This window comes from Myodes glareolus, chromosome 6 (assembly GCF_982192425.1).
Source record: "Myodes glareolus chromosome 6, mMyoGla1.1, whole genome shotgun sequence".
Taxonomy (NCBI): Eukaryota; Metazoa; Chordata; class Mammalia; order Rodentia; family Cricetidae; genus Myodes; species Myodes glareolus.
The window spans coordinates 9,023,198-9,048,408 of NC_142031.1; the positions used below are offsets into that span (position 1 = coordinate 9,023,198).

The 25,211-nt window shown below is 51.3% G+C and overlaps 2 protein-coding genes across 6 annotated transcripts in view; both read left to right on the forward strand.

Moving 5' to 3' along the window:
- Nucleotides 1-8,655, forward strand: part of Mfn2 (mitofusin 2) — a 28,409-nt gene extending 19,754 nt beyond the window's left edge. For all 3 annotated transcript variants that reach the window (XM_048461345.3, XM_048461336.3, XM_048461355.3), the window contains 8 exons: nt 128-254; nt 570-674; nt 774-876; nt 1,450-1,670; nt 2,778-2,933; nt 4,031-4,227; nt 5,342-5,476; nt 6,814-8,655. In XM_048461345.3, the coding sequence (XP_048317302.1) occupies nt 128-254; nt 570-674; nt 774-876; nt 1,450-1,670; nt 2,778-2,933; nt 4,031-4,227; nt 5,342-5,476; nt 6,814-6,883 (1,114 nt within the window). In that variant the 3' untranslated portion in view covers nt 6,884-8,655. The remainder of the gene's footprint in view (nt 1-127; nt 255-569; nt 675-773; nt 877-1,449; nt 1,671-2,777; nt 2,934-4,030; nt 4,228-5,341; nt 5,477-6,813) is intronic.
- Nucleotides 8,656-15,718: 7,063 nt separating this feature from the next.
- Nucleotides 15,719-24,408, forward strand: Miip (migration and invasion inhibitory protein). Of its 3 annotated transcripts, XM_085690300.2 has the most exons (12): nt 15,719-15,861; nt 16,446-16,602; nt 17,024-17,049; nt 17,620-17,819; nt 18,078-18,425; nt 18,820-18,904; nt 20,908-21,016; nt 21,098-21,150; nt 21,486-21,615; nt 21,732-21,828; nt 22,474-22,608; nt 22,848-24,408. In XM_085690300.2, exons 4-12 carry the CDS (start codon nt 17,697-17,699, stop codon nt 22,917-22,919), a joined length of 1,152 nt encoding a protein of 383 aa, XP_085546426.2. In that variant the 5' UTR covers nt 15,719-15,861; nt 16,446-16,602; nt 17,024-17,049; nt 17,620-17,696; the 3' UTR covers nt 22,920-24,408. The 3 variants fall into 3 exon arrangements, with proteins under 3 accessions (XP_085546426.2, XP_048317262.3, XP_048317270.3); XM_048461305.3 differs by lacking the exon at nt 17,024-17,049; XM_048461313.3 differs by lacking the exons at nt 16,446-16,602; nt 17,024-17,049 and having other exon boundaries at nt 15,724-15,861.
- Nucleotides 24,409-25,211: the final 803 nt, after the last annotated feature.

The window sequence follows — 25,211 nt, forward strand, 5'->3', positions numbered from 1 at the left end:
TCTGCCTGCCTCAGACACCCTGGCCAGGCAGGAGAGATGTGGCTGCCGTAAGCTTCCCAGCTTCCCTTGGCGTCCCTGCTTTGTCATGTGGGGACATAGGTTTCTGAGAAGTGCTCTTTGCTTTCAGGATTTACTGTCTGGAGATGCGAGAAGAGCGGCAAGACCGGCTGAGATTCATCGACAAGCAACTGGAGCTCCTGGCTCAAGACTATAAACTGAGAATTAAGCAGATTACCGAGGAAGTAGAAAGGCAGGTGAGAAGGAAGAGAAAGTTCTGAATGGAGATTGGGGCTCCGAGTCAAAGTCAAGTTCCGTGGCAGCAAATGCCGAGGATATCTCATCCCAGGGGCTTCCTCGGCTTTCTGTGGCCCTGACTGAAGAACAATTTCCCCTGGGCCTCCGTCCAGGGCCATTTTGGTTGCCCATTTTCTTCCACCTCTGAAACTTCAAATCAAGAGGAGATGAGGAAGCTGCTTGGTGTGGGGACAGGCGTGCAGTCCACTGCAGCCCCTCCCACCAAAGCAAAGCGCAGTCCTCTTGATGCTAACAGCACCCTCTCTTGGCTGCAGGTGTCCACAGCCATGGCTGAAGAAATCAGACGCCTCTCCGTGCTGGTTGATGAGTACCAGATGGACTTCCACCCATCCCCAGTTGTCCTCAAGGTTTATAAGAATGTGAGTGAAGCTGGTCCGTCTGAGGGTCCCTGAGTGGGAGCGACAGTTAGCTGCCGGTCTTGGTCGTGCTTCTTCTCACCCTCTCTTTTCTGGAGGCAGGAACTGCACCGCCATATAGAGGAAGGCCTGGGCCGGAACTTGTCTGACCGCTGCTCCACGGCCATCACCAGCTCCCTACAGACTATGCAGCAAGACATGATAGGTTAGTGTCACAGGGGACCTTGGGGTCAGTGGAGCTGCTGTATCAAAGATGAAGCTGGAGAGATAGCTCGGTGTGTTCAAAGTGTGTACAGCTCTGGCAGAGGACCTGAGTTTGTTTCCCAGAACCCATGTCAGGAGGACCACAACCGCCTGAACTTCAGATCTTCCCAGGTCCTGTGCCCCTGACCTCCATATGCACCTGTACCCATGAGCATATAGTCTCACAGACACGCAAATACATACACATAATCAAAATAATCAGTCAACTAGGATGGCCTTTCCTTATCGGTTATCTTTGGTGGTGATTTAACCCACTACCTGTGGTGTCCTAAATTCATTCTCTGTGAACTTGGATTGCCGTATGGGACAATACACAAGCTGAAACTTTGGCTTGACTGCTGGCAGGTTTGGGAAGGTGACCTGTCAGCCAGTCCCATCAGCTGACCACCTGGGTGTAGTTTCTGCAGAGCTGCAGCAACCCTAGCAGCTGGTGTGGACTCTGTGCCTGAAGTTGGGCCCTGGTGTGGCACAGGCCTGCACTGATGCAAACTCTCTCTGCTTGCATCCCTGACAGATGGCTTGAAGCCCCTTCTGCCTGTGTCTGCACGGAATCAGATAGACATGCTGGTCCCTCGCCAGTGCTTCTCCCTCAGCTATGACCTGAACTGTGACAAGCTGTGTGCTGACTTTCAGGAGGACATCGAGTTCCACTTCTCCCTTGGATGGACAATGCTGGTGAACAGGTTCCTGGGCCCTAAGAACAGCCGCCGGGCCTTGATGGGCTACAGTGATCAGGCAAGAAGCTGCCTTCCCCAGGGCATCATGGGAAATCACCCTGCCACCAGGGGTCCCTAAGGCAGACAGCCATGACTGTGTGCCATTCAGTCACTGGTCAGCATTGCTACTGTTGTCAACTTGGTCTGTCCTGATTACAAATGCAGGGGGTTTCTAGTGCATGTCTTAGTGTGTGCTCTTCAAAACTTGGAGGCTGGGGACATAGCTCGGTGGGGAAATGTGTGCCTTGTATGCGTACAGGAAGCTTTGCATTTGATCCTTGACACCACAGAGGGGAAAGAATTTTAATTCTTACCTGTAAACCACCACCTTAAAATTTATAAGAACAATTAGAAATATTTTAGAATAAAAATACATTAGGAACTAGAGAGGTGGCTCAGCAGTTTAGAGTGCTAGCTGCTCTTGCAGAGGATGCAGGTTCTCTTCCCTGCACCTAATGATGGTTCACAACCACCTCTAACTCTAGTTCCAAGGCATCCAGTGCCCTTGACCTCCATGCACACCAGACACACGTGTAGTGCACAGACATACATGCAAACAAAACATTCATACACATACAGTTAAATAAAGTTTTTAATAAAAAAATACACATCACGACTTTAAATTTTAGAATAAGAAGTGCATTAGGCACTGAGGAGAAGGCTCATTGGATGCAAGCACTTACTCTTCCTCCAAAGCTGGCATCTCAGCTTGACTGAAACAGGAAGCGTCCAGTCACTGAGAGAACAGTCTAAAGGCAGAAAGCCCCGGAGGAGGACGTTTGACACAAACCCACACACTCAGATGCACATGCATGTGTGTACACATACGCACACTCACACGCATGCACACACTCACACAAATGTTTTAATTCTGTGCTGGCAGAAGCTCAGTGGCCAGGGCTTGCATCCTGTGGCATGCCACGGTGCTCGCCTTGGGCTAGCAGGGCTCTTAGGAAGCAGATATCCTACTGTGGTGCATACAAAGCTCATTTTCCCTCTTCAGCCTCTTGGGAGTCGAAGAGCTGCTCGGTCTCTACCCTACCTCATCTAGTCTTGAGGGTCATGGAGGGTGTGCTTGAACGACAGATTTGCAACATCCTTCTCATCCTTTGTCGTCTCTCATCAGGTTCAGCGGCCTATCCCTCTAACACCTGCCAACCCCAGTATGCCCCCCTTGCCGCAGGGCTCCCTCACGCAGGAGGAGCTTATGGTCTCCATGGTTACCGGCCTGGCCTCTCTGACATCCAGAACCTCCATGGGCATTCTCGTGGTTGGAGGAGTGGTCAGTGACACTTGGCTTGAAGGGGAGGGGAGGAGGCTGGGGCTCAGTGAGTGTTTTCTACCCTGGAGGGGGGGCTTTCACATACAGTTGTCCCTCAGAGACATCACACAGCTAACAGGGTCTTCCCACAGGATGTTCTGTAGCTTGCAGAAATCCACTGCTAGTTTGAAGCCTCCCCATCTGACACAGGCCTCTTCTTCCATAACAAGTAGAGAATAGAGAACAATTAAAGGTTAAGCAGGAGGCCTACCTGGTCCTTGACCTTCATCTCTTGCTTCTGGATATGTGACTCTGTCTGACTCAAGCCCTGAGGGCAGCCCCTCTGTTTCTGTGGGGCTCACCTTGTTCTGCCTCAAGACCCTTTTCAGCCACCGTCCCTCACATCTGAGATCTCCTTGGGGGTATTGGAAAGCTCTCATGCCCTTGTAGACTGTGAAGAGGCAGAGTGGTGGCAAAGGGTGACTGTCACAGACACTGTCCGGAGTTGCTTTTCCAACACGTAGTAGAAGGCAGATCAGCTGAGGGCCTCCCCTCAGACTAAGAGTTGCATCCTGTGGCTCTTTCCATAGATAGTGGCCTAGGAGAGGGTCATGACCTACAGCTCTGACCCTTTACAGACCTTTTATAGATCTTACAGCATTTTGTTTGCCTAGCTATACAATCTGTGGGTTAAATTTACTTCACATACCTCCTTAGTCAATGAAAAAGCTTGTCAGTAAACTGGCCCAAGTTCATGTAGCCAGGATGAAAGTCCACTCTCTTCAGAGGGCTGTGAGGAGCGACTCCAGACTCTGCCTCTTGTTGCCCCCAGAACAAGCTGTTGCTCTGGATTACCCATGTTTCTCTTACAAAGCCTGTTTCTCAGGTTTGGGGCTGAAGCGCAGCAGGAGAGAAGCTTGTCCACCGTGTGCCAGGCCCTACATTCCATCCCCAGAACTTAAAGCAATTCCTCACTAGATCAGGACAGTGACTCTCACCCTAAGTTATCACCCATGGCCACGCCAGTCCCGACTTCAGCTGGAGACAGTGCTTGGTTTCTTAGCCCCAGTAGAGCCGCAGAGACCTCACTCCAGATTGACCATGATGCATCCCTACAGGTGTGGAAGGCAGTGGGCTGGAGACTCATTGCTCTCTCCTTTGGACTGTACGGCCTCCTCTATGTCTATGAGCGGCTAACCTGGACCACCAAAGCTAAGGAGAGGGCCTTCAAGCGCCAGTTTGTGGAGTACGCCAGTGAAAAGCTGCAGCTCATTATCAGTTATACTGGCTCTAACTGCAGCCACCAAGTCCAGCAGTGAGTAACCCAGGGACCTGAGGAAGGACACCCTAATTAGCGGGCTCTCCCCACCTCTCTTTGAGCTTGACCCAAGAGCCCCTGGGTCTCAGCATCATGGGCCCCAGGACTTTGTATAGTGCTGGCTTTGTGTCCAGCGATGACAGAGGGGTCCAAGGCTGAGGTCAGTCGGCCTCCAGTGCCCCAAGAGGGGAAGGAATGGAAAAATGAAGGAACCAGTGACAGGCTTCATAGGTTTTAAAGGTCAGTGTGGGACTGGAGATGGAGCTCAGTTGGCAGAGTGCTTGCCTAGCATGCATGAAGCCCTGGGCTTGATCCCCAGTGACATATAGACCAGGCATGATGTCTTACACCTATAATCCCAGCACTCAGGAGCTGGAGGCAGGAGGCTCATCCTTGGCTATAGGGGGAGAGTTTGAGGCCATCTTGGACTACATAATACCCTTTCTCTTAAGTAAATAAATAAATATTAAAGGTTACCTTGAAGGGCATGGGCTGTGGGATCCTAAATCAAAGCCTGGTTGCAGTGCCTCAGTAGGTCATAAGCATGGAGAAGGCAGTTTACTACCCTGCACTGCCTAATCCCAAACTCTGGGTAATCTTCTGGCTTCAACCTTCTGAGTCCTGGGATTGCAGACTTGAGCCACCATGCTTTGATTGCCCTCAAACTGTGGCATGCAGACTCTTTTTGCACTGGCTTTGTAGCTGTGAGCTAGATGTTTTATTGGTGTGAACTGATAGGGCTAGGGATATAGCTTTGTTGGTAGAGAGTTTGCCTTGCATGCATGAAAGCCTGGCTTTCATCCCTACCATTTCACACACGTACATGAACGAGAGGATGCTGAGACTTGGTGATGAGCATCAGAGTGAGAACCCTGGCCTCTTGTGTCCCCTTAGCTTCACCCCTGAACTGATGTGTTCCTGAGGTGATGCCCACTGTCTTTGACGTGGGTATCGGGAGCTGTTACGGCAGAGCTGGGAAGGATCCCAAAAGCAGGACTTCAGGCCAGAGCGGGTGTGGGTGGACTCAGCTGCTCTGTTCTGGGTGGATTTGGCCACCAGTAGAATCCTGTCCAAGCCATCTTCCCAGTTGATCCCATCTCTGTCCCCTCAGGGAACTGTCTGGGACCTTTGCTCATCTGTGCCAGCAAGTTGACATCACCCGGGATAATCTGGAGCAGGAAATTGCTGCCATGAACAAGAAAGTCGAGGCTCTGGAATCACTTCAGAGCAAAGCCAAACTGCTCAGGTGAGTGGCCTAGTGGCCATGCTGGGGGAGTTGGGGCTTGTCTGCATCTGCTGTCTCCAGTATGGACCCCAGGTGCTCCTCGGGGAGTTAGCTCTCGTGAGATGTTTGCCAGGCTCTGAGTACAAGATGGCACTGGTGCTGGAGGCTTAACACACAGTGTCACTGTCCTCAAGGTGTTTGCAGATGGGGTAGTGACCCAGGAAACAAGACAGTGCTGTGATGTTGCAACTCATGGGTCGCCCTCATCTGAACTGCAGGGTCTCAGTGCTTGGCACAGACTGTCTCAGACAGTTTTTGTAGCCTGGCTGGCCTGGAACTTGACAGTAAATGAGGCTGGTCTCAAATTCACTGAGATCCACCTACCTCTGCCTCCCTAGTGCTGGGATTAAAGATGTGTGCCCCCATGCCCACCTCAGTTCCACTTCCTAATAGGAAAGTTGGTGCCCATGGAAGGTTGGGGTGCAGGTGGGCTGCACTTTGATTCTTCTTGCCCTGTGAGGTCTGCTACCATGTCTGTCATACTTAGTTCCTCTCTGAGCCCAGGAGCAGGAGTGCCTAGCACCAGGTCTCTGCACAGGAACAGGACTGGTGGCCTCTGTAGAACTGTGACATTTGCTGGGAGAAGGATCAGTTGGAGGAGCCAGGTTCTGGGTGCTGGCCCTGCACTCCCTCCTCAGCTTTCCTCTGTCTTGTGGCTTTCATCTGTGAGATGAGACTATAATTTCATGACAGCCACATCTAAAGGTAGAAGTACTGTGGTCCTTGGCCTGCTCAGGCTGTGATAACATTAGCACATGGGGACTTGCATATCCTGCCCCCACCTCTGATGTCAGGCCCAAAGAGGACAGAGAGGTACTCAGAAGGTTTCATTCAGCTCTAGCCCCAGCAGGTCAGTGTCTGGCCTGTGCACCTGCCCACCACCAGGGACACACCACTCACCCGCTCTGGCTCTCGGGACAATGTCTACTGCTGCTGGTGGCCGCAAAGATAGGCTGAGCTAGCACCCAAACCTTCAACTGCCAATCAGGAAAGCTGACCTGCAGAGGTTTGGGGAATCTGGGTTGCAGCAAAACCCCAAACCAGCCGTGGTGATTGACTCCTATAATCAGAGCACATGGGAGGCTGAGGCAGGAGGAGTTCACAGCTGAGACTGAGTTCAGGCCAGCCTGGGCGGCTTAAGAGATTCTCAGTTCACCTCTTTCTTAAAAGCCGGACTCTGTCCTTTTCCTCATCTACAAAGTGGGAAACTGTGCTATTGAAGGATTAAGTGACGGTTCAGACAGGCTAGTGTGACCGGTTCAGTCTGCTGTCTGTACAAAGCAGTCTTGTCTTCACAGGAATAAAGCTGGCTGGTTGGACAGTGAACTCAACATGTTCACACACCAGTACCTGCAGCCGAGCAGATAGTGGACAGCGGGGGCGGCCTGCGCAGAGAGAGGCAGGGCCGCACCTCCCATGGGCTCCAGTCCTTGGCCACTGCAGAGAGAAGGAAAGAACCCACTGTCCTGTACTGTTTGAGCCTCCACACCAGTTACCCGACCCCTGCAGGAGACCCCGGTGCACACCCTAAAGGAGACTGACAAGGATGGGACAGCTCGGCACGGGGAGTCACGTGTGTCCGTGTCTGCTCAGCATGTTCACCTGGTTGACGTTCGCTGCATTTGAGAAGGTCTTCCTCAGGGTAGCACCCTGCAGAATACTGAGGGGAGCCCTCACAGGCATCAGGCAGACACTCCTACCTGCTCCAGCCCAAGCAAGCACACCTAGAGAAAGACAACGTGGGGGTGACCGGACTCCCCGAAAGAATTCAGGGCAGTTCTGGAAGGGCCACGTTTGTCCCAGAAGGACTTGTATCCTGTGTTTGGTCTCAGCTTTAGCGCTTTTCCCCACTTGCAGTCTCTCAGTTGTGCTTGATGGCCAGACTCAGCACACCCTGGGCTTTAGACTCAGGCAGCTCGTATGGGAGGCTGGGGACCTCTGCCAGGCAGAGCAGAGGGAGTGCTCGGGAGAAGGCGTGTGGATTAGGGTATCAGATGTGGTGCTGATGTCCGACAGGATGAGATGGGCTTGCCTCTCTTCTTGCCATTGAGGCCCTTGCTCTGATGTCAGCTCTTGGCCCATTGGTCCTGGTTTATTAGTGAGAGCTAGTGTGGTCCAGGTGGTTAAAGGATGTAGTAGGAGGAATGGTGGATGTGGGGCTCCCTGGGGTGGCTGGAGAAGGTAGGTACAGGAGAGATCCCTCTCGACCTGACCTAGCACTGAGGGGCGCACAAGTCTGTGAGCCCACCTCCCTAATTTCAGCTCATCTCTGCCTTGCTGCGAGCTCCCGTGGCCACCATTCTCTAGACTGTACCCTGTGCCAATGCCTGCAGCTGGCCACAAAACAGCATGAGAAGCCAGGCTGCCATTTTCCTACTGCCCTGACCCTCAAGCCTCCTGTTCTACTCCTGAACCCCCTGCTGCTTGCTTAGCCTCCTGTTGACTCTGAGCTTCCCATTGTTGAGGGGTGAAACTGTTACTGGTCAAAGTGGGGAAGATTCCAGTCACCCAGGTGGATTGTCTGAAAAAAACAGTTTCGGGTTAATAAAGCCTTGTAGACCAGGTAGAGAATGTCTTAGAGATAAACCATTGGGCTGCATCCCCTCCCAGAAGCCCACAGCCAGGAGCTCCCCTGGGGACAAGGTCCTGCTGGTTGGCTGCCCATGGCCATGTGCTCACTTGCCCCTCAGCCTACCCTGTTTGCTGGGATAGTGATGGTCTTGATCCAGGTCAGCATGTAATGGGAAGAAGTGAGTGTATTACCAGGCTGGACAGATGGGGTCACCTCACAGTGGGTCAGGACAAATCAGTGTCACATGATCCCAACAAATATTGTATTCTTTTTTTGGGGGGGAAATAGAATAAACTCTTTTTCAGTGTAGCCCCTGAGTACTGAATGAAATTTTGAACTTACATAAGTAAAAATTCCACTATACCATCAGGGAGAGACTGCACCTGAGACGTTTAGCAGAGCACTTTAATTTCTTGCTGCTAACTGTTGTGTAATCTTTGCTGGGGCGCGACAGGCTCCTGACACAGTGAGTTTGCTTCTGGTATATTCGAGGTGATGCACCTGCCTGAGTTACCTGTATCTCTGTTGATGTATTGGAAACTAAAATAAAGCCCCAGTTGTGACCCTGTGTGAACTCTCTGCCTGGCAGTGGCCCGCAAAGTCTGTGGGCTGGTCTGAGAGGAAGGGACACGCCAGCCTCTGAGGGCCAGCAGATCCAGAGCGATTCCTGTACTCAATTCTCTGTAACACCACACACTCAGGCTTCATGTAAAACATCAGTGACTCAGCGGGCCACCCCAGTCTGCCTTCTGAGAACTTGGCTGTGACCTTTCTTGTTAGAAGGGCCCTTGGGAGTGGAAAAGGCCATTGGTGGCTTCTCCTTACCCGTCTACATGTGTCCTCTTGACTGAGGTCCCACCCCTACCCACCCACTTGTCTGTCTCAAAAACTCTTGAGCTCAGCTGATGGTAACTACAACCTTCCAGATTCTCAGACCACAAACTCGAGGGGTCATCGAGTCCATGACACCATACTGTAACCAATCCGTCACTTTCTGTCTGAATCTCTGAGACCCTGACCTCACCACAGCGACAGATTAATGCCCCCCAGCCCCTCTCCTACCCTTATGACCTTTGCACTTGGAGTTGAGCGTGTGCCACACCCCAGGCATCCAGAACCCCTCCAGGATGGAGGCCCAAGTTCTTGCCTGGTTCTTCAGACCCATCCCCCCCACCCCCTTGTGTCCAAGCACTGCTGTTCTTCCTGAGCTGCAGTTTACCTGGTGTGTATCACAGGATATGCATGTGTTCTAGAATAGTCATCTCAGGGGCTGCTCTAGTGTTCACACAATAGCCGTCCAGGACTCTGGGGAGCTCAAAAGCTCCTGGAAGCCTGTGGGCGGCCGCAGTTCTAGGACATAATGTGAATGCTGAGAATCCGGCTTGTGCAGCCCCTTTGTGGAAACTGAAGTTCAGAGAAATAAGACTAGTGAGGATGTCCTAGTGGCTCGGACTGATGGGGGAGGGGAGGGAGGGGAGGGGGAAGCTGACTTTTGAGCCCAACACTTATTTTCCCCAAGCCTATCAGCTTTCCAGTGTGCCCTTTACTCTCCCCTCCCTCTAGAAACACCATGATCTAGTACACATGTATATGAAACAAAGCGTTGACCAAGTGTGCATGTGTGGGTTTGGGGGGAGGGTTCTGTCATTAGCAAGCTGCTGCTGCTGACCCGTTGGGTGGTAGCTCACAAGGAATGGTTTTCTAGACCTGACTCAGTTATTCTCAGGTGAGGCCAGACTCATCCCTGCTTCATCTGCCCAGTGACAGGGTGCTGGAGAGACTAACCCCTCTCCCAGAGAGCAAAGTTTCAGGCCAGCCACGCTGTACAGAGACTCTGTCTTAAATGACAAAGAAAGCTGGGTAGTGGTGGTGCACGCCTTTAATCCCAGCACTGGGGCAGGTGGATCTCTGTGAGTTCTAGGCCAGCTTGGCCTACAGAGCAAGTTCCAAGACAGCTTGTAACCAGGGCTACACAGAAATCCTGGGGGTGTGTGTAGGGGTGGACCTGCCATTGACTTGCCCAGCATGCAGGAGGCTCTAGGTTTGATTCCCAGAACTCGTACCTTTACAGAGCATGTCTGGATAAGAGCCAAGATCACTTAGAAGACAAGAGGTCAGAAGGTAAGTGTGTGAGGAAGGTGTGCAAGGGTATAAGGATGATGTGGTTGGAGGAGACTTAACTGAGGTAACACCTGGGCACAGTCTGGGGAACGGAGTCCTGGGAGATCCGGGTAGGCTCTAAGGGAGAGAGGAAAGAAAGCGGGATCCGGGGCAGAATGGGCTGCTTTGTTTTCCTGAGGCAAGAAAGGACTAGTAGTCAGAGCTGACTACATCTCAGTAGGGGCCTTTGATGGACCCTGTGGAGTCAGTCAGACGTGGCTGGGGATGGAAGCAAAGAGACCAGCGAGGCAATGACAGTAGTATGCTGGGAGGGCATGAAAGTACCCTCAACTAGGGTGCTTAGAACGGGAGTGGCAGGAAGGGGCAGACTTGGAAACACTACCACCTGTACATGCGTATTTTTTAAATTTACTTCTAAAGCTGGTGTGTGTGTGTTAGGGTTGCTGTGTAGATTCTGGGATACAAAAACCAGCTGTCATGATTGTACAGCAAAGTTGTCAATGCTGAGCCATCTCTCCACCCCTTTTGTTTTGTTTTGTTTTGTTTTTTTCTTTCTCATTATGTGGCCTTGTTAGCCTGGAGTTCACTATGAAGACAAGCCACCCTTGAACCCACAGAGATCCTCCTGCCTCTGCCTTCTGAGTGCTAGGATTAAAGGTGTTCTTCCAGGCTCTGTTTGTGCATGCTGGGGATCAAGCCCAGGGATCTGCACACTATAGACAAGCACTCTGCCATCTACATCCACAGCACACACACCTCTCTTGAAACTATGCGTGCCCACACATTGATGCGCCATACCATGCATAAGGAGGTCACAGGACAGCGTTCCAAGTCTGTTCTTACCCTCCCACCTTGAGACAGGATGTCTCTTGTTTGCTTCCAAACATGAAGGCTGGTCAGAGGGCTTACAGGCCTTTCTGTCTCCACCTACTCCCCTCCCCCAATCTTACTTACCATAAGGGTGCTAGGGTTTCAGAGGTGTGCCACATCTGGCTTTTATATGGCTTCTACTGATTGGGCCCAGAGTCCGCGTGTTTCACAGCTAAAGAGGTTTGCCTGCTGCGCCATCTCCCAGGCCCCACCAGATTTTTGAGACAAGGTCTCTGTGTAGCACAAGTTCTTCTCAACCTTAAAATTCTGCCTCAGCCACTCTAGTGCTAGGATTATTGACTTTCTGCAGTCCAACAAGTCCTTTTTTGTTTGTTTGTTTGTTTGTTTGTTTGAGACAGGGTTTCTCTGTAGCTTTGGAGGCTATCCTAGAATTCACTCTGTAGACTAGGATGGCCTCAAACTCACAGAGATCCACCTGCCTATGCCTCCCAAGTGCTAGGATTAAAGGTGTGCACCGCCACTGCCTGGCTGAATGTATATGTGTTGATATCTTGTGATTTTAGTCTATATGTGTCTCGTGAGTGGATCCCAGGCAAAGAGAAGAAGCCACACTCGGATGGGAGCTGGTGCTAGAAGTGCCCGTGATGGACAGGGGTGTGCATGGCAGGTTTGGCAGGCCTCAGTGATAGTGTTACGTTGAGCATTTGTATTAGGGTTCTCTAGAGGGACAGAAGCAACAGAATGTGCACATGTGTTATAAGAGGGGATTGATTAGCCTGGCTTATACAATGGAGCTGGATGGCCCAAAGTGGTCATGTGTATGCTGGAGAGGCTGAGAATCTGGTAGCTGCTCCAAGGAAGGAAGCGCAGCAGTCTGAACCAGTCCTGATAGCCTGGAAGCTTCCTGTACAGTGTCTGGTATCAGATCCATGTTGAAAGGCCCACAAAGCCAGAGGATGATATCCGTAGCCACCATGGAAGCAGGTGGTGGCAGCAGTGACAACAGAAGCACTCGGAACAGTTTTTCCTGGTACTGTTTCTCGCACAATGTTTTCCATCTAGGCTGCAGTTTGGAAGGTGCTGCCCACCACGAGGGTGGGGCCCTCCATGTCAGTCCTCTCCGAAAACATCTCCAATCCTGGGTGTCCCCTTATTCAGTCAAGGTGACAACCGGTTCCAATCATCACAGGCCCACTACTTACTAACTTGACATCCAACGTCCTTACATCATGCTTACTTTCTAGAAAAAGCCAATAACAATAGCATGCCGTTTTCCGGGAAGTCTTTTCAGACAGGAGAAAGCACTGGTCTCAGATGGACCAGCGAGACCATTCCTCTTGAGTCCAGCTTGGTGAAGCAGTGAGTTTAACTGGGCTTACAGGAACATGAATATCTTGTAGGAAGCTATGCCACTGAAGTCTCCCGGTCCCCTGCAGTTCAGCTGCCTCACATGCCTTCCCCTTCTGTGAGGGAATATTAGTGGGCTCCACCTCTTGTAAAGGTGCCACACAAGCAATCAGCGATTCTGCTTTCAAGATGGCAACAGCCATGTCATACAAATTCCATAATCCTTTACCCTCCTTCCAGCTCTTACGTTCCTTCGGCTCCCTCTTCTGCAATGTTCCCTGAGCGCTGGAGTGGGTGATAAGATATCTGATGTTCTTCCATTTAAGCCTGAGCATTGGGCCACTACAACATAGCAACAGTCACTGAATTCTCAGCATTTTGATCAGTTACTGGTTTCCTCAGCAGCGAAAAGGAAGCTCCCCTCAGCAAGGCTGACAGCAGCAATAATCTACTGTGTAAGTATGAACATTAAGAAGGCATCGGATAGGTACATCATGCCACTTAAGAGCAGTACTTCCCTGCTGGGATCTGTGATCTTCCCAGCCACAGGGTTGGCTAGTTGATTTGTGTTGTTTTTCATTGCTGGCTTCCAGTGCCAAATATCGGTCCCTCCCCCATGGAGCAGGCCTTAAATCCAATTGGAAGACAGCTGGTTGCAGAGTCACCTCTCAGGCCACAGTTACACAAGCAGGCACGGCTGGCTGCCTGCAGTGCTGATGACGTGAACACGTAGGGTCCATGGCTGAGTAGAGGTATGGGCAATTTTCCTTCCCACAGTAGCCAGCAGGGAGGGGTTTTCAGCTTAGTCTCAGCTTGACTCTTTTATGTCCTAGTGCAAAGCATGTGATGTCTTCAGTAATAGGATCTTACAATCTAGTTCCAGCATGCAACTGACCAGTGGCAATCATCTTTATAGTTTGTGGGGCTTCAGGGACCTCCCAGGAAGGTAACCCATCCCTGGTCTAGAATTTAGGTTAAAAGGAAGAGAGAGAAACAGAGAGAGAGAAAGTGAGAAAGCAAAAATCATTTCTGTCTTCTAGGTCCCCAGGCATGCAGGGAATCCTTCTGATATAAACTCCTTAATCAGTCGGTGTCTTGCTATTCACAGGTGGAGGCCACTGCTGTAGGGGCCGTAGGAGTCAAACCATCAGCGCTTGGCTACTGCTTAATTTCTACCTAACTCTGTTTCTGCTATGTCATGCAACTGAGCAGCCGTGGCTCCCAGTGTTAGGTTCTGTACACAGAGAAGGTGTGTGTGTGTTCTAAAAGCACCCTAGGGAATTGTCGGTGTGACGTCCACATTGAAAGGTCAAAGAGATCGGAGAAGGCAGGCAACGGTGGCAAAGCAGTTTTCCCCTTTGACTTGTCTTGGTCGCCAGTTGAAAAGGTACCGCTCACATCGAGGGCGGCTCTCCGTAAGACCAGCCACTGCCCCACCTGTCAGTCCTCTGTCCATGGATCCCCAGAGAGTGACCCGGGTTTCTCCAGCCTAGGGGACTCCAAACTTACCCTTCAGAGCTTTATTTTTCTCTCCTTTCCCCTTCCTTTTTACGAGTTCATCTTTTTTTTTTTTAATGAAATATCTGTTGTTTTATCAGTTTTAAGTGTCGAAACGCTTAAAAATTCTGGATGTAGGGGCTAGAGATAGCTCAGCAGGTGAAGGCATTTGCCTCCAAGCCTAATGAGCTGCGTTTGAACCCCAGATCCTACCTGGTCAAAAGAGAAAACCTTTTTTATTTTATTTTTTTATTTTTCAAGACAGGGTCTCTCTGTGTAGCCCTGGCTGTCCTGGAACTCTCTCTGTAGACCAGGTTGGCCTTTAACATGACAAATTCTGTCTTTGTTTTGAGACAGGATCTCACTATGCAGCCCCGGAGCTCATTATGTAGACCGGGCTGGTCTTGAGTCCTTGCCTGCTGAGTGCTGGGATTGAAGGTGTGCACCAGCACAGCCATGGCATCGTGTTGGTTGCAATGCTCTTGCAGGGCACATTATCTCTGCTACATGCACCCTCTCTCCCCGCCAAGAGCTAGCACAGAATTGTCAGGCACTTGCAATACCAGTAAATTGTGCTATTGAATGAAGACAGTGAGAGCAAAGCAGGCCCCTTACGCTAAATTCCAGGATGCTTCCTTTTTTTTCTTTTTCTATTTATTTATTTATTTAGGTTTTTCGAGGCAGAGTTTCTCTATGTAGCTTTGGAGCATGTCCTGTCCTGGAACTCACAGAGATTCACCTGCCTCTGCCTCCCAAGTGCTGGGATTAAAGGTGGCATGTGTGCCACCACTACCAGCCTCCAGGATGCTTATTTCAAGTGCCCTCCAGTCTAGACCTTTTCCTGGGGCAGGCTGGCCTTCTGACTCTGTGACAGGGAGAAAGGAGAATGGCTAACAGCCAGGGGCGTTTAAAACACAGTGCTATTAAAAACAGTAAGGCACACTTCCGTACGTAGAGCTCTGGGTTCAGTCCCACACTCTGTATGCTGGAATAGGCTGTAATTCCAGTATTAGAGGAGGTAGAGGCTCAAGAAGTAGAAAGGAGTCAACCTAAGACCATCCTCATGACATAGCGAGTTCGAGGCCAGTCTGAGCTACATTAAATTTTGTCTTAAGTCTTTCTTTCTTTTCTTTTGAGATAGGGTTTCTCTGGGTATCTCTGGCTGTCCTGGAACTTGCCTCACCGCAAACTCAGAGATCCGCCTGCCTCTGCCTCCCGAGTTCTGGGAGTTTTGGGTCATATTTTACAAGACCAGATTTTTGGTATCTATATTATAATTTTGCCAGTGACTTCTCTCCCTCTGTCCCTACTCTGAAATCTTTGCCTTCCAGGGCCTCAGACACAAAGTAGGCACCTCACAGAGACTTGAAGTGTTTAAGAAAGCAGGCCTAATAGAGCACGCCTGTAAATCCACCCTCCCCCACCAACCGAGAGGAGCCCTTAGTCCGAAGCAAGCCTAGGCTTCAAAAGACTTTCTCTTGAGAGAAAAAAAAAAAAAAAAAAAAAAAGCTTGAAAGATGGAATGCGTTGCCCTCGCCACTCGTCCCGCCCATCCGCAGTCAGTTACAGCTCCACAATCATCCGGAAATCACGTAGCCGGGCCACACTGACCAATCGGAACCTGTAGTTCCGGTAATTTCCATTCAGTAAAATTAAAGTTGGCAGACTTGACATTTTCAGCCAACAAATCAGCAATGAGGGGCATTTAGCCCCACCCCCAAATTGAAACTGCCGCTTCCGGATGCGAACTAACGTTTGTCTGACGTCTGCCCCACCAATTGGCCAATGAGAACAGCTGGCGGAGGCCCCGCCCCAGCTTTACCCAATTAGGGCAACCATCGGAGGCCCCACCCAGAGGAGGCGGAGCCCCGGGCTGCTAGGGACGTCGGCTTCCCCGTGGAGGGCGTCCGAGTACTTTTGTCCTTAGCGGCCCCTGATCTTGGGACCAGAGAGATGTGCCTACACCCGGCCAGACCAGGTAGAGAAGGGGCAAGCGCCTTTTCCAGGTCCGATGTGCACACTGCCTGGGTGAGCGGGAGCGAGAGGCTGGGGTCTGCTCTGCTCCCCACTGCAGACTGCATGGAGACCCGAGTCCCCAGGAGTGTGTGGGGGCGGCAGGGCTGGGACAGAGCAGGGATTCTGACCCAACCCGGAGTAAAAGTTCTGGTGCTGGTGAAGGAGTCTGGACCTGTGGTTCTAAAAGTGGGAAGCCCATCCCTACATCGCAGACATCCCTTCCAGAAGCAAAGGAGGTGTTCCTGAGCTGGACCTCTGAAGGACCAAAGCTGGCTGGAGAAGGGGGGAGGTTTCCCAGGAACCTACCAACCCTGTCAGGGCCAGGCTTCCCCAAGCGCAGACCCTTAGTCGCGAGTCAACAGAGGTCTGTTTGCTCCAGAACACAGCCAAGAGAGCAAAGAAATGATTCCATCCAGGTGTAGCTGGTTCACTCATGGGTGAACCAATGAGTGTATTGGGGTCACTTCGGGAACTTATGGACCCAAAGACAGGCAGCTGCACCGCTGACAAACACACCCATCGTGGGTTCTGATTCACCCCGTACAGCTTGCAGGTGGCTCCAGTCCGGGTATCTGTCCCTAGCCACTGTTTAAAGCAACCTTAAAATCTTGCAACTTTCTGAGGAGACTCTCACCTCCCACCAAGAGGGAGATGCATGGATGTTAGGGGGAGTAGCTGCTACACAACAACCCGGAACCTACAGGTTAGTTCAAACCCTGCTTTGACACTAGCTAAGTGACCTTGGGGTACACGAGCAAAAAGAGAAAAATGACTGGGGGCAGCTTTGTGTCAGAGAACAAGCTTAATGCTGCAGGTCCTGGGCTCAGTGCCAGCCCCTGATATCATAAGTTCTTAAGCTTTGAATTAGCACTCTGTACTAGTCTCTTTCTGTATGATAAAGGAATGAGTTAATTTTTTGTTTGTTTGTTTTTTTGAGACAGGGTTTCTCTGTGGCTTTGGAGCCTGTCCTAGAACTCGCTCTTGTAGCCCAGGCCAGCCTCGAACTCACAGAGATCCGCCTGCCCCTGCCTCCCGAGTGCTGGGATTAAAGGCGTGCGCCACAACTGCCCGGCTAGGAATGAGATTAATTTTAAAACCATTTTTTTTTTTGTTTATATGGGCAGGCGCATGCCATGATACATATATGGAGGTAAGAAGCCAACTCATGGAGTCAGCTCTCTCCTTCCACCGTGTACACCCTGAAAACTGAACCCAGGTTGTCAAGCTTGGCCATAAGCAACCCTTACCCACTGAGCCATCTCTCAGGCCCAGGGATCAGATAACTAAGGAAGGCCCAATGGGAGTTTTAGTCTCTTAGCAGGCGAGCATTTTCCTGTTGTCCATAATCGTTCAAAAAGAGCCTTTCATAGCACTCTGAGATGTGGTCTTTGGGGGGAAGAAATAGCACAGTTGGCACGCAAAGCAGGTGGGAATTAAGAATGCTGGAGACCTGCCAGTCATTCTGGCTGGTTTAGTACTGCTGGACATTTACTGAGTACTGTACTGAGCATTTAACATGCACTGTCCTGTGTAGCCCTAGTGACGGCATGGTAGGGTAACTCTATGCTGCCATGTTTATCAGGTTAGGACAAGAGGCACAGAGAGATTAAGTAACCAGGGTGAGGCTGCAGAGTAAGGGAGAGTCCTAGTGATGGTTTGAATTCAGGCCTGTGTGGCAGGTTCCCTTCCTCATCTTTTGTCATTGGTGCTTTGACTTCAGGTAGAACCTAGCCTGAGCCCCTCCTGTGAGTATCGTCCAGCCCAGAGCCAGTGACAAGCTGTGAAAAACTGAGACCCATGTCCCAGATGGCAGAGACTAAAGACTCCATTCAGCTTCGGCTGCTCAGCCTGGAGCTGCTGAAGCAGCTGTGGGCTGGGCACGATGCCATGTGTCGGTCAGTGGCCAGAGCAGCGTCAGAGGTGGGTGATCCCCTTGGTAATGCCCAGGTGGTGAGGAAAAGACTGCCTACCCCCTGTGACTATGCCCAAGCTTCCGGGGTCAGCCTTATCCAATGCACCCATTTCACTGATGTTGCAAAACTGAGGCCTTGGGAGGAAGGGACTGGGCTGGGACACCCAGAGGCCACAGCAGAATGAAGCCTTATGAGTCCAGAGTGAAGCTGAGTGGCTGGGCACTGGCCAGACTGCTACTTGGGTAACCTGACCTGTTTCTTGCAGTCAAACCTGGACTATAGCAGCAGCGGCAACTTAGAGATGCCACAATCCCAAGAGAGTTCCTCCAGCTCCTCGGTGGCCCCAAGCTCGCAGGACAAAAGACAGGAGTGGGACCCACTGGACAGTCATCGAGGAGGCACATCTGATATGTCCTGGCATGGCAAGGACAGCTACAGGGTGGACTCTTTACCATCTGCCACATGCCAACACCGGGAGCCCCAGGATAAACGGCGGCCCCCCTCAGTACCCTTGCTAGCCACTGAAGGTCTGAAGGGGCCACCAAAAGGTCTGGGACCTCGCAAGACACAGGTTCCACAGTCCATGCTGTCACGACCAAGCAAGCCATCTAAGGTAACTCAGGAGTGCGTGGAAATCTTGGGGAGCTTTGAGGCTCGGTTTCCCTTCCTGTCTGACAGATTGTTCCTGGACAAGCCTCCCCGGTAGGGGGTGAGGCCTCTAGGAGACCCAGTAAGGTGTGTCCAGTTATTGCCAGTACTTCTTTGCCCTTTTGGAAGAAGGAGGCAACCCCATTGGACAGGTGGGAGGACTGAGGCTTGGAGTCCAGGCTTGTTCAAAGCCACACCCAAAGTGGGACCAAACTTACCTTCTCGTTTCTGAGCTCCCCAGCTGAGGTTGGCGCCAACCTGGAGTCTAAGTCAAGACCCAGTGCATTGTTCCCCAAACAGGGCCTCCTCTGGGCCAGGCCTACCGATCTAGCCCGTGCCCTTCTTGTCTACTTCTTCAGCCCAAAGTGACCTTCTCCCAAGAGTCTGCAATGCCTGAGAGCAGCTGGCGCTTTCGGCCATACCTGGGCTATGATTGGATTGCAGGTGAGGGGCGGGGTTGGGCTAATCGTAGTCTGGATACCCATGAGCTGAATGAATGAGTGAATCAGGGCTGCTCGATGTTTGAGCATTTATAGAGGTCAGCCCCCTGCCCAACCCTAGTGGAAACATCTCTCTACTGCTCCTCTCCTGGCACTCGGGGCTCCTGTCCCCCCTCCAGCCTCTTCCGCCTCATTGATGTCAGCTGAGCGCTAAAATGCATGCCACATAAATTTTGCCATTTTAGCTTTTTGTTTTTAATTTTAACTATTAATTTGTGTGTGTGTTTGCCTGTATGTATGTATGTATGTGTATCATGTGCATGCCTGGTACCTGTAGAGGCCAGAAGCGGACATCAGAACCTGGAATTGGAGCTATAGATGGTTGTGAGCCACAGTGTGGGAGGTGGGAACTGAATCCCTGCAAGAGCAGCCAGTGCTCATTTGTTTGCTGTATTTTGTTTGTTTTCCAAGACAGCGTTTCTCTGTGTAGTCTTGGCTGTCCTAAAACTCTGTAGACCAGGGTGACCTGGGATCAAAGTAGTGCGCCACCACCGCCTGGCACAGCCAGTGCTCTTCACTGTCGAACCATCTCTCCAGCCCTATCTTAAGTACACACATACATACACACATACACGCATACACACACACACACACACACACACACACTTTTTTTTTTTGAAGATAGGGTCTCTACATAGTCCTGGTAGTCCTGGAACTAGCTATCTATATAGAACAGGTTGTCCTTGAACTCACAGAGATCCCTCGGTCTCTGCCACCTGAGGATGAAGGCAGCGGTTCTCCCTCCCATCTCTGTAAGTGGCAGCTCGGTGAACCTAAGAAGTCAGACTGTGACCTCGGGCCCAGCCTCAACCTGCCTCCCATTACATGTTTCATGTCCTGACCATTAATACAGTCTCTTCCTTAGGACGTTTCTCGAACCCACGGCCTCCTTTTAATGGCCCCTGCTTTCCTGTGTCCTATAAAAACATGGCTGACTGGATTTTGATGCTCCTTGTTCCCAAAGCATCTCAGACTCCCGTCTTTACCCCTCCCTCCTCTCCCTCCATTGTCCTGTCCCTCCTGAGTTCCTCACACACGCCAAGCACCTGTGTTCTTCACTGACTGGGCTATCCTTTTGATTGGCCCGTGTGACCTCCTTGGCCTCTGCTCTGGTCACCTTCTCAGACCTCGCTTGCAGCCTCCTGTCCTGTGGTGCTCAACCGCCTGGCTCTGGCCTCCAAATTCCCGGCAACATTCATTATCACTTCTCTGAGTTCCTTGGTGACTAATTAGTCCTTTGTCCCTTTAGAATATCACCTCCTCAGAGTGGGAACCTTGTCTAGCTTCCTGTTCTTCCCAGCTAATAAGAATGTAATAAGAATGTAAGCAGGGGCTGGAGAGATGGTTCAGAGGTTAAGAAGACCTCTGCTCTTCCAGAGGTCCTGAGTTCAATTCCCAGCAACCACATGGTGGCTCACAACCTACTATAATGGGATCTGGTGCCTTCCTCTGTTGTGCAGACAAACATGCAGGCAGAACACTGTATACATAATAAATAAATCTTAAAAAAGGAAAAAAATGTCAGCCAGGTGCATGCCTGTAATCTCTGCACTGGGAGGTGGAGGCAAAAGTGTTGAGTTGAAGGCCAGCCTGGGCTACATGAGATCTTGTCTCTAAAGTAACAGTATGCAGGACATGGAGGAGTACATTTTTAATCCTAACACTCAAGAGGCGGAGGCAGTCCACTCTCTGAGTTCAAGACCAGCCTGGTCTATATATGAAGTTCCAGGCCAGCCAGGGCTCCACAGTTCCTGTCTCTAGACTAAAATAGGTGTGTGGCTTCTGTTAAGGACTCTGTGAGAGAGTTGTCTGTGGGTGGCTGACTATGTCAGGGCAGACGGGTGCTCAAACAGAGCTGGCCGTCACAGTGAGTGGAGAGTCCTAGGGGCGAGGTGGGGCCCCAGCCCATTAGCCCTGCCTCCCTCACCGGTGCCTTGTCCACCCCAGGGTCCCTGGACACTAGTTCTCCGGTCACCAGCGAACCTGAGGCCTTCTTCTCCATGCTTCAGAGGTTCCGAGAAGCCAACAGAGAGGATTGTGTCTGCGACTCCCCTGAGTAAGCGGGGGTGTGTGACGAGGGTGGAGGGTGGAGGGTAGTTAGGGGACTTGGTCACTCATCTTCTCTTCTCCCCGCCAGGGCTGTGTTCCCAGGCCTGCAGGAGAGCAGTGGTGTGGAAGAGAGCCACCAGTGTGAGTGAGCACTTCCACCGGGGTACTCTGAGCTGGCCACTCGGGGAGGGCAGCCTGGTGTCTGAGCAGTGTGGGATCCATTCTGGCCTGGGACTTTGACTGGCTTAGGTCCTGCCCTTTGTAACCGCCTCCCTCCGGCAGCTTTCAGATAGCAGGGTACAGCTCTCGAGTCCCCTGAGTGTGGACCCAAGACTTCGGGAGGAAAGGGGCTGGGGAAAAAGTGGCATAGAACGACTCCTCAGTGGATGGTATGGTTTGTGTGTCGAGGAACAGCCAGAGGCCCTCGCCAAATTCCCCGGCTTAGGGGCAATTGTGGTTTATCATGGGTCTCGCAGGTGTGTACTGTTACCGTGTCAACCGGCGCCTGTTCCCTGTGCCAGTGGACCCAGGTACCCCTTGCCGCCTATGTGGGATACCCCGGGACCAACAGGGACCTGAGAGTCTGGTGGAGCCTGCGCAAGTCAGGTGAGTGTTGAGAGCACTGAAATTCCCTGGAGGTCCCACTGGACAGTAGGGTACCAAACCAGGGTAGGGTACCGAACGTGGCTTCTGCTGATCTTGATGCTGTGCCTCTTGCACAGGGTGAGCATCCCCTTGTCCATCCTGGACCCTCCACACCGCTACCGAATTCATAGACGGAAAAGCTTTGATGCCTCTGACACCCTGGCTCTGCCTCGGGTAAGCCGCCTGCCCGAAGATCCTAGAGGCGGGCATATGTGGGCAGGATCCTGAACTAGCCCTGAAGAGAGCTTGCTCCAAGGCTCTTGCATGGTAGCGGGTCTCTGGCTTCACCTGGGCTGGTGTGTCACCTGTCCCCCACATGGTGTCTAAGATGGGTGTCTACAGGGGCACTATTCACTGTCTTACCCCACCCCCACGTAGGTCACAGAGGCAGAGTGGAGCTGGCTGGGGAGATGGGTTTGAGCCCAGACCTTTGTGTTTCTATCATATATCCCATTTCCTAGTCAGGATGGAAGTCAAAGGGCGTCCTGCTCACACTGGGCGAAGGACAGGGTAGCTGTGATTGGGGGAAGAGAAGAGGGGAAAGACCCTTTGGCTCCCCTACAAACTGGTAGAAAGGGAACATCTTTGATGTTGGGGTCATGAGGATGGTTTAGTGAAGTCATGCAGCTTAGATGTTCAGGGCCAGTGTGGAAAGGACTCCATTAATACCCACATCCACCTGTCCATCTTGGGGAGGATTGGGGTGGACAGTGGCCAGGTCAATAGGGACTGGTAACCAATGGGTAAATATACCTGGGTCCTCAGGGGTCTTTCTCATGGTTGTGGACGGCAGATGCCTTTAACCTTTTCTCTCCACAGCACTGTCTGCTGGGCTGGGATATCCTCCCTCCAAAGCCTGAGAAAAGCTGTGTCCCCAAGAGTCTTGACCTCTGGTCCTCTGTCTCCTGTGGAGCGCAGGGCCGACATCTGTCAGCCACCAGCCCATCCCGCCTGGTAGGGTCCAGGGTGTGTCCCGACCTGGGGTGAGGGGGGTCCAGGTAGTACAGATCCTATCAAGGTGGGGGCTCGGACCCTGAAAACTTTGCCCCCCTCAACTTTGGCACTCTTTCCCACCTGCCCGAGTCTACTCAGGAAGGTGGCCCTCACTCCAAGGTGCAGGAGGAATTGAGGCTAAGCCTGGGCCCGACCTATCCCCGGTGACCCCTGCTAACACCTCCCCGTTCACCTTCCAGGCCTTGCCAGTGCAGGTCCCACCACCAGTCTGGTCAGAGCCTCAGGTTTCCCAGCTCCGTCCCGCCCACTAGAAGCCCTGCAGACTGACCACTGGAAGGGAACAGTATTCTACCAGTGCCATCAACCTCCCCTGAGGAGGCAGCACCTGAGAGATGGATGGACGCCCCTACAATGAGGCTGAAACCTGACAAGCCGGAAGTGGTTGTGCTGTTGAGATGGGAGGGTCCAGGCCTGGTGCTGGCCCATCCTCCCTCCTCCTGGGGTAGGAACTCAAGGGTGGAGGGGGCGGAGACTCTGTCGGTAGTATGCAAATAAAACTCAGGGCCCTATACTTCCCGTCCCCACATAGCTGTCTTTCCTGCTGGTCCCCTTGATGTCCAGGTGTCTTGGTCACAACTGGCTTCACTTTGCCTAAGGGAGACTTTGGCTACCTGGAGGCGAGCACCCAGTGAGCACCCATTACTTGGAGTGTGGCTTCTTTTTTGTATATTTTTTGCCATAGAGTCTCACATTGCCTAGGCTGGCCTGGAACTCACAATCCAAGGATTACCTTGAACGGCTCCAATCCTCCTACCTCCAACTCCTGAGTATTAGGATTATAGGCATGTGCCACTGGGCCCTACTCGGGCTTCTAGCTTTTGATAGAGGCCGCCTACCAGATAAATGGGGTGGTTCCCCAAGGCAGGCTAGAACCAAGGTCAGTGTTACAGTACCTCAGGCCTGGGGAGATGGCTCAGTGGGTAAGAATTCTTGTTATATAAATTTGAGGACCTGAGTTCAAATCCCCAGGACCCATGTGAAAGTCAGATATGTACTGAGTGTCTGTAATCCTATGGGGGGATGAGAGGTGAAGAGAGAGGAATTCCTGAGGCTCATGGGCCAGCTAGCCTGGCATACACATTGGAAAAGCAACAAAGAAACTCCCTACCTCACGATGGAAGGTATAGATAACACCCAGTGTGGTCTTCTGACTTTTTTATGCACACCATGGCATGTGTACACCTGCATCCACACACACACACACACACACACACACGCATACACACACACATACACACACACACACACATACACACACACATACATACACACACACACACATTCACACACACACACACAGACTCACTAAAAATGTGTCTCATATCGAATACATGAGCTCTGTCCTTGATCTGAGCAGAAGGGCTCTCTTGAGGTCCCTGGCATCTCCATGCCCTTTTCTGGGCCCAGTTCTAGAAACGACCTAGGAAGGATAAATTGAGAAACTGATAGTTTATCAGGCAGCACATCAGAATAGAGTTGGGAGGTGTTAGGGAATGGGATCCTGTTTCTCCCATCCCTTGTGTGCTTTGGGTTGTGTAATATTACATTTCAGCCTTGTGGGCTGGAGAGTTAGCTCAGAGGTCAATAGATCCTGAGTTCAATTCCCAACAACCACGTGGTGGCACACAGCCATCTATAATAAGATGTGGTGCCCTCTTCTGGTGCTCAGGCATATGTGCAGACAGAACACTGTATACAGAATAAATAAAATCTTTAAAATAAAAATTTTCAGCTTTGGAACTGAGTGATGGTTTCCACTTGAAAGCACATAGTATGGGGGCTGGAGAGATGGCTCAGTGGTTAAGAGCATTGCCTGCTCTTCTAAAGGTCTTGAGTTCAATTCCCAGCAACCATATGGTGGCTGACAACCATCTGTAATGAGATCTGGTGCCCTCTCTGGCCTGCAGGCACACATGTAGGCAGATATTGAATGCATAATAAATGAATAAATATTTAAAAAAAAAAGCACATAGTATTTGTTTTTGAATGAGATGATTCTCTGGCATGTGAATGTTTGCTCTGTACTGGTGGTCGGATTTCCATAGGCTTAGGGGGTGTGGCTTTGTTGGAGGAAGTATCTCACTGGAGGTGGGCTCGGGAGTTTAAAGACTCACTGTTCTGAGTGTGTTCTCCGTGTGTCCTGTTCGTGGTTCTAGATACAAGCCTTCAGCTCTCAGCTTCTATCTCCAACTGTCATGTTACCGTACTATCTCCGTCACTATGAACTCTAACCATAAGCCCAAATAAACCCTTCCTCTGTAAGTTGTCTTGGTCGTGGTGTTTTACCGAACCAGTGAAACAGTAACTAACACACTGCTCTATCAGAGGACTGGCATTGGATGGCACTCTGGTTCCTGTGACTCCAGCTGCAGGAGACCCAACACCCCTCTCTAGCCTCTGTAGATACTTTTGCACATGTGAGCACACACACGTAATCTTTTTTTTTTTTTTTTTTTTTTTTTTTTTTTTTTTTTTAGTTCCAGTTTCAGTCTGGGGAAATGGCTCAGCAGTTAGTATGGGAGGTCCCAGGTTCAATTCCCAGC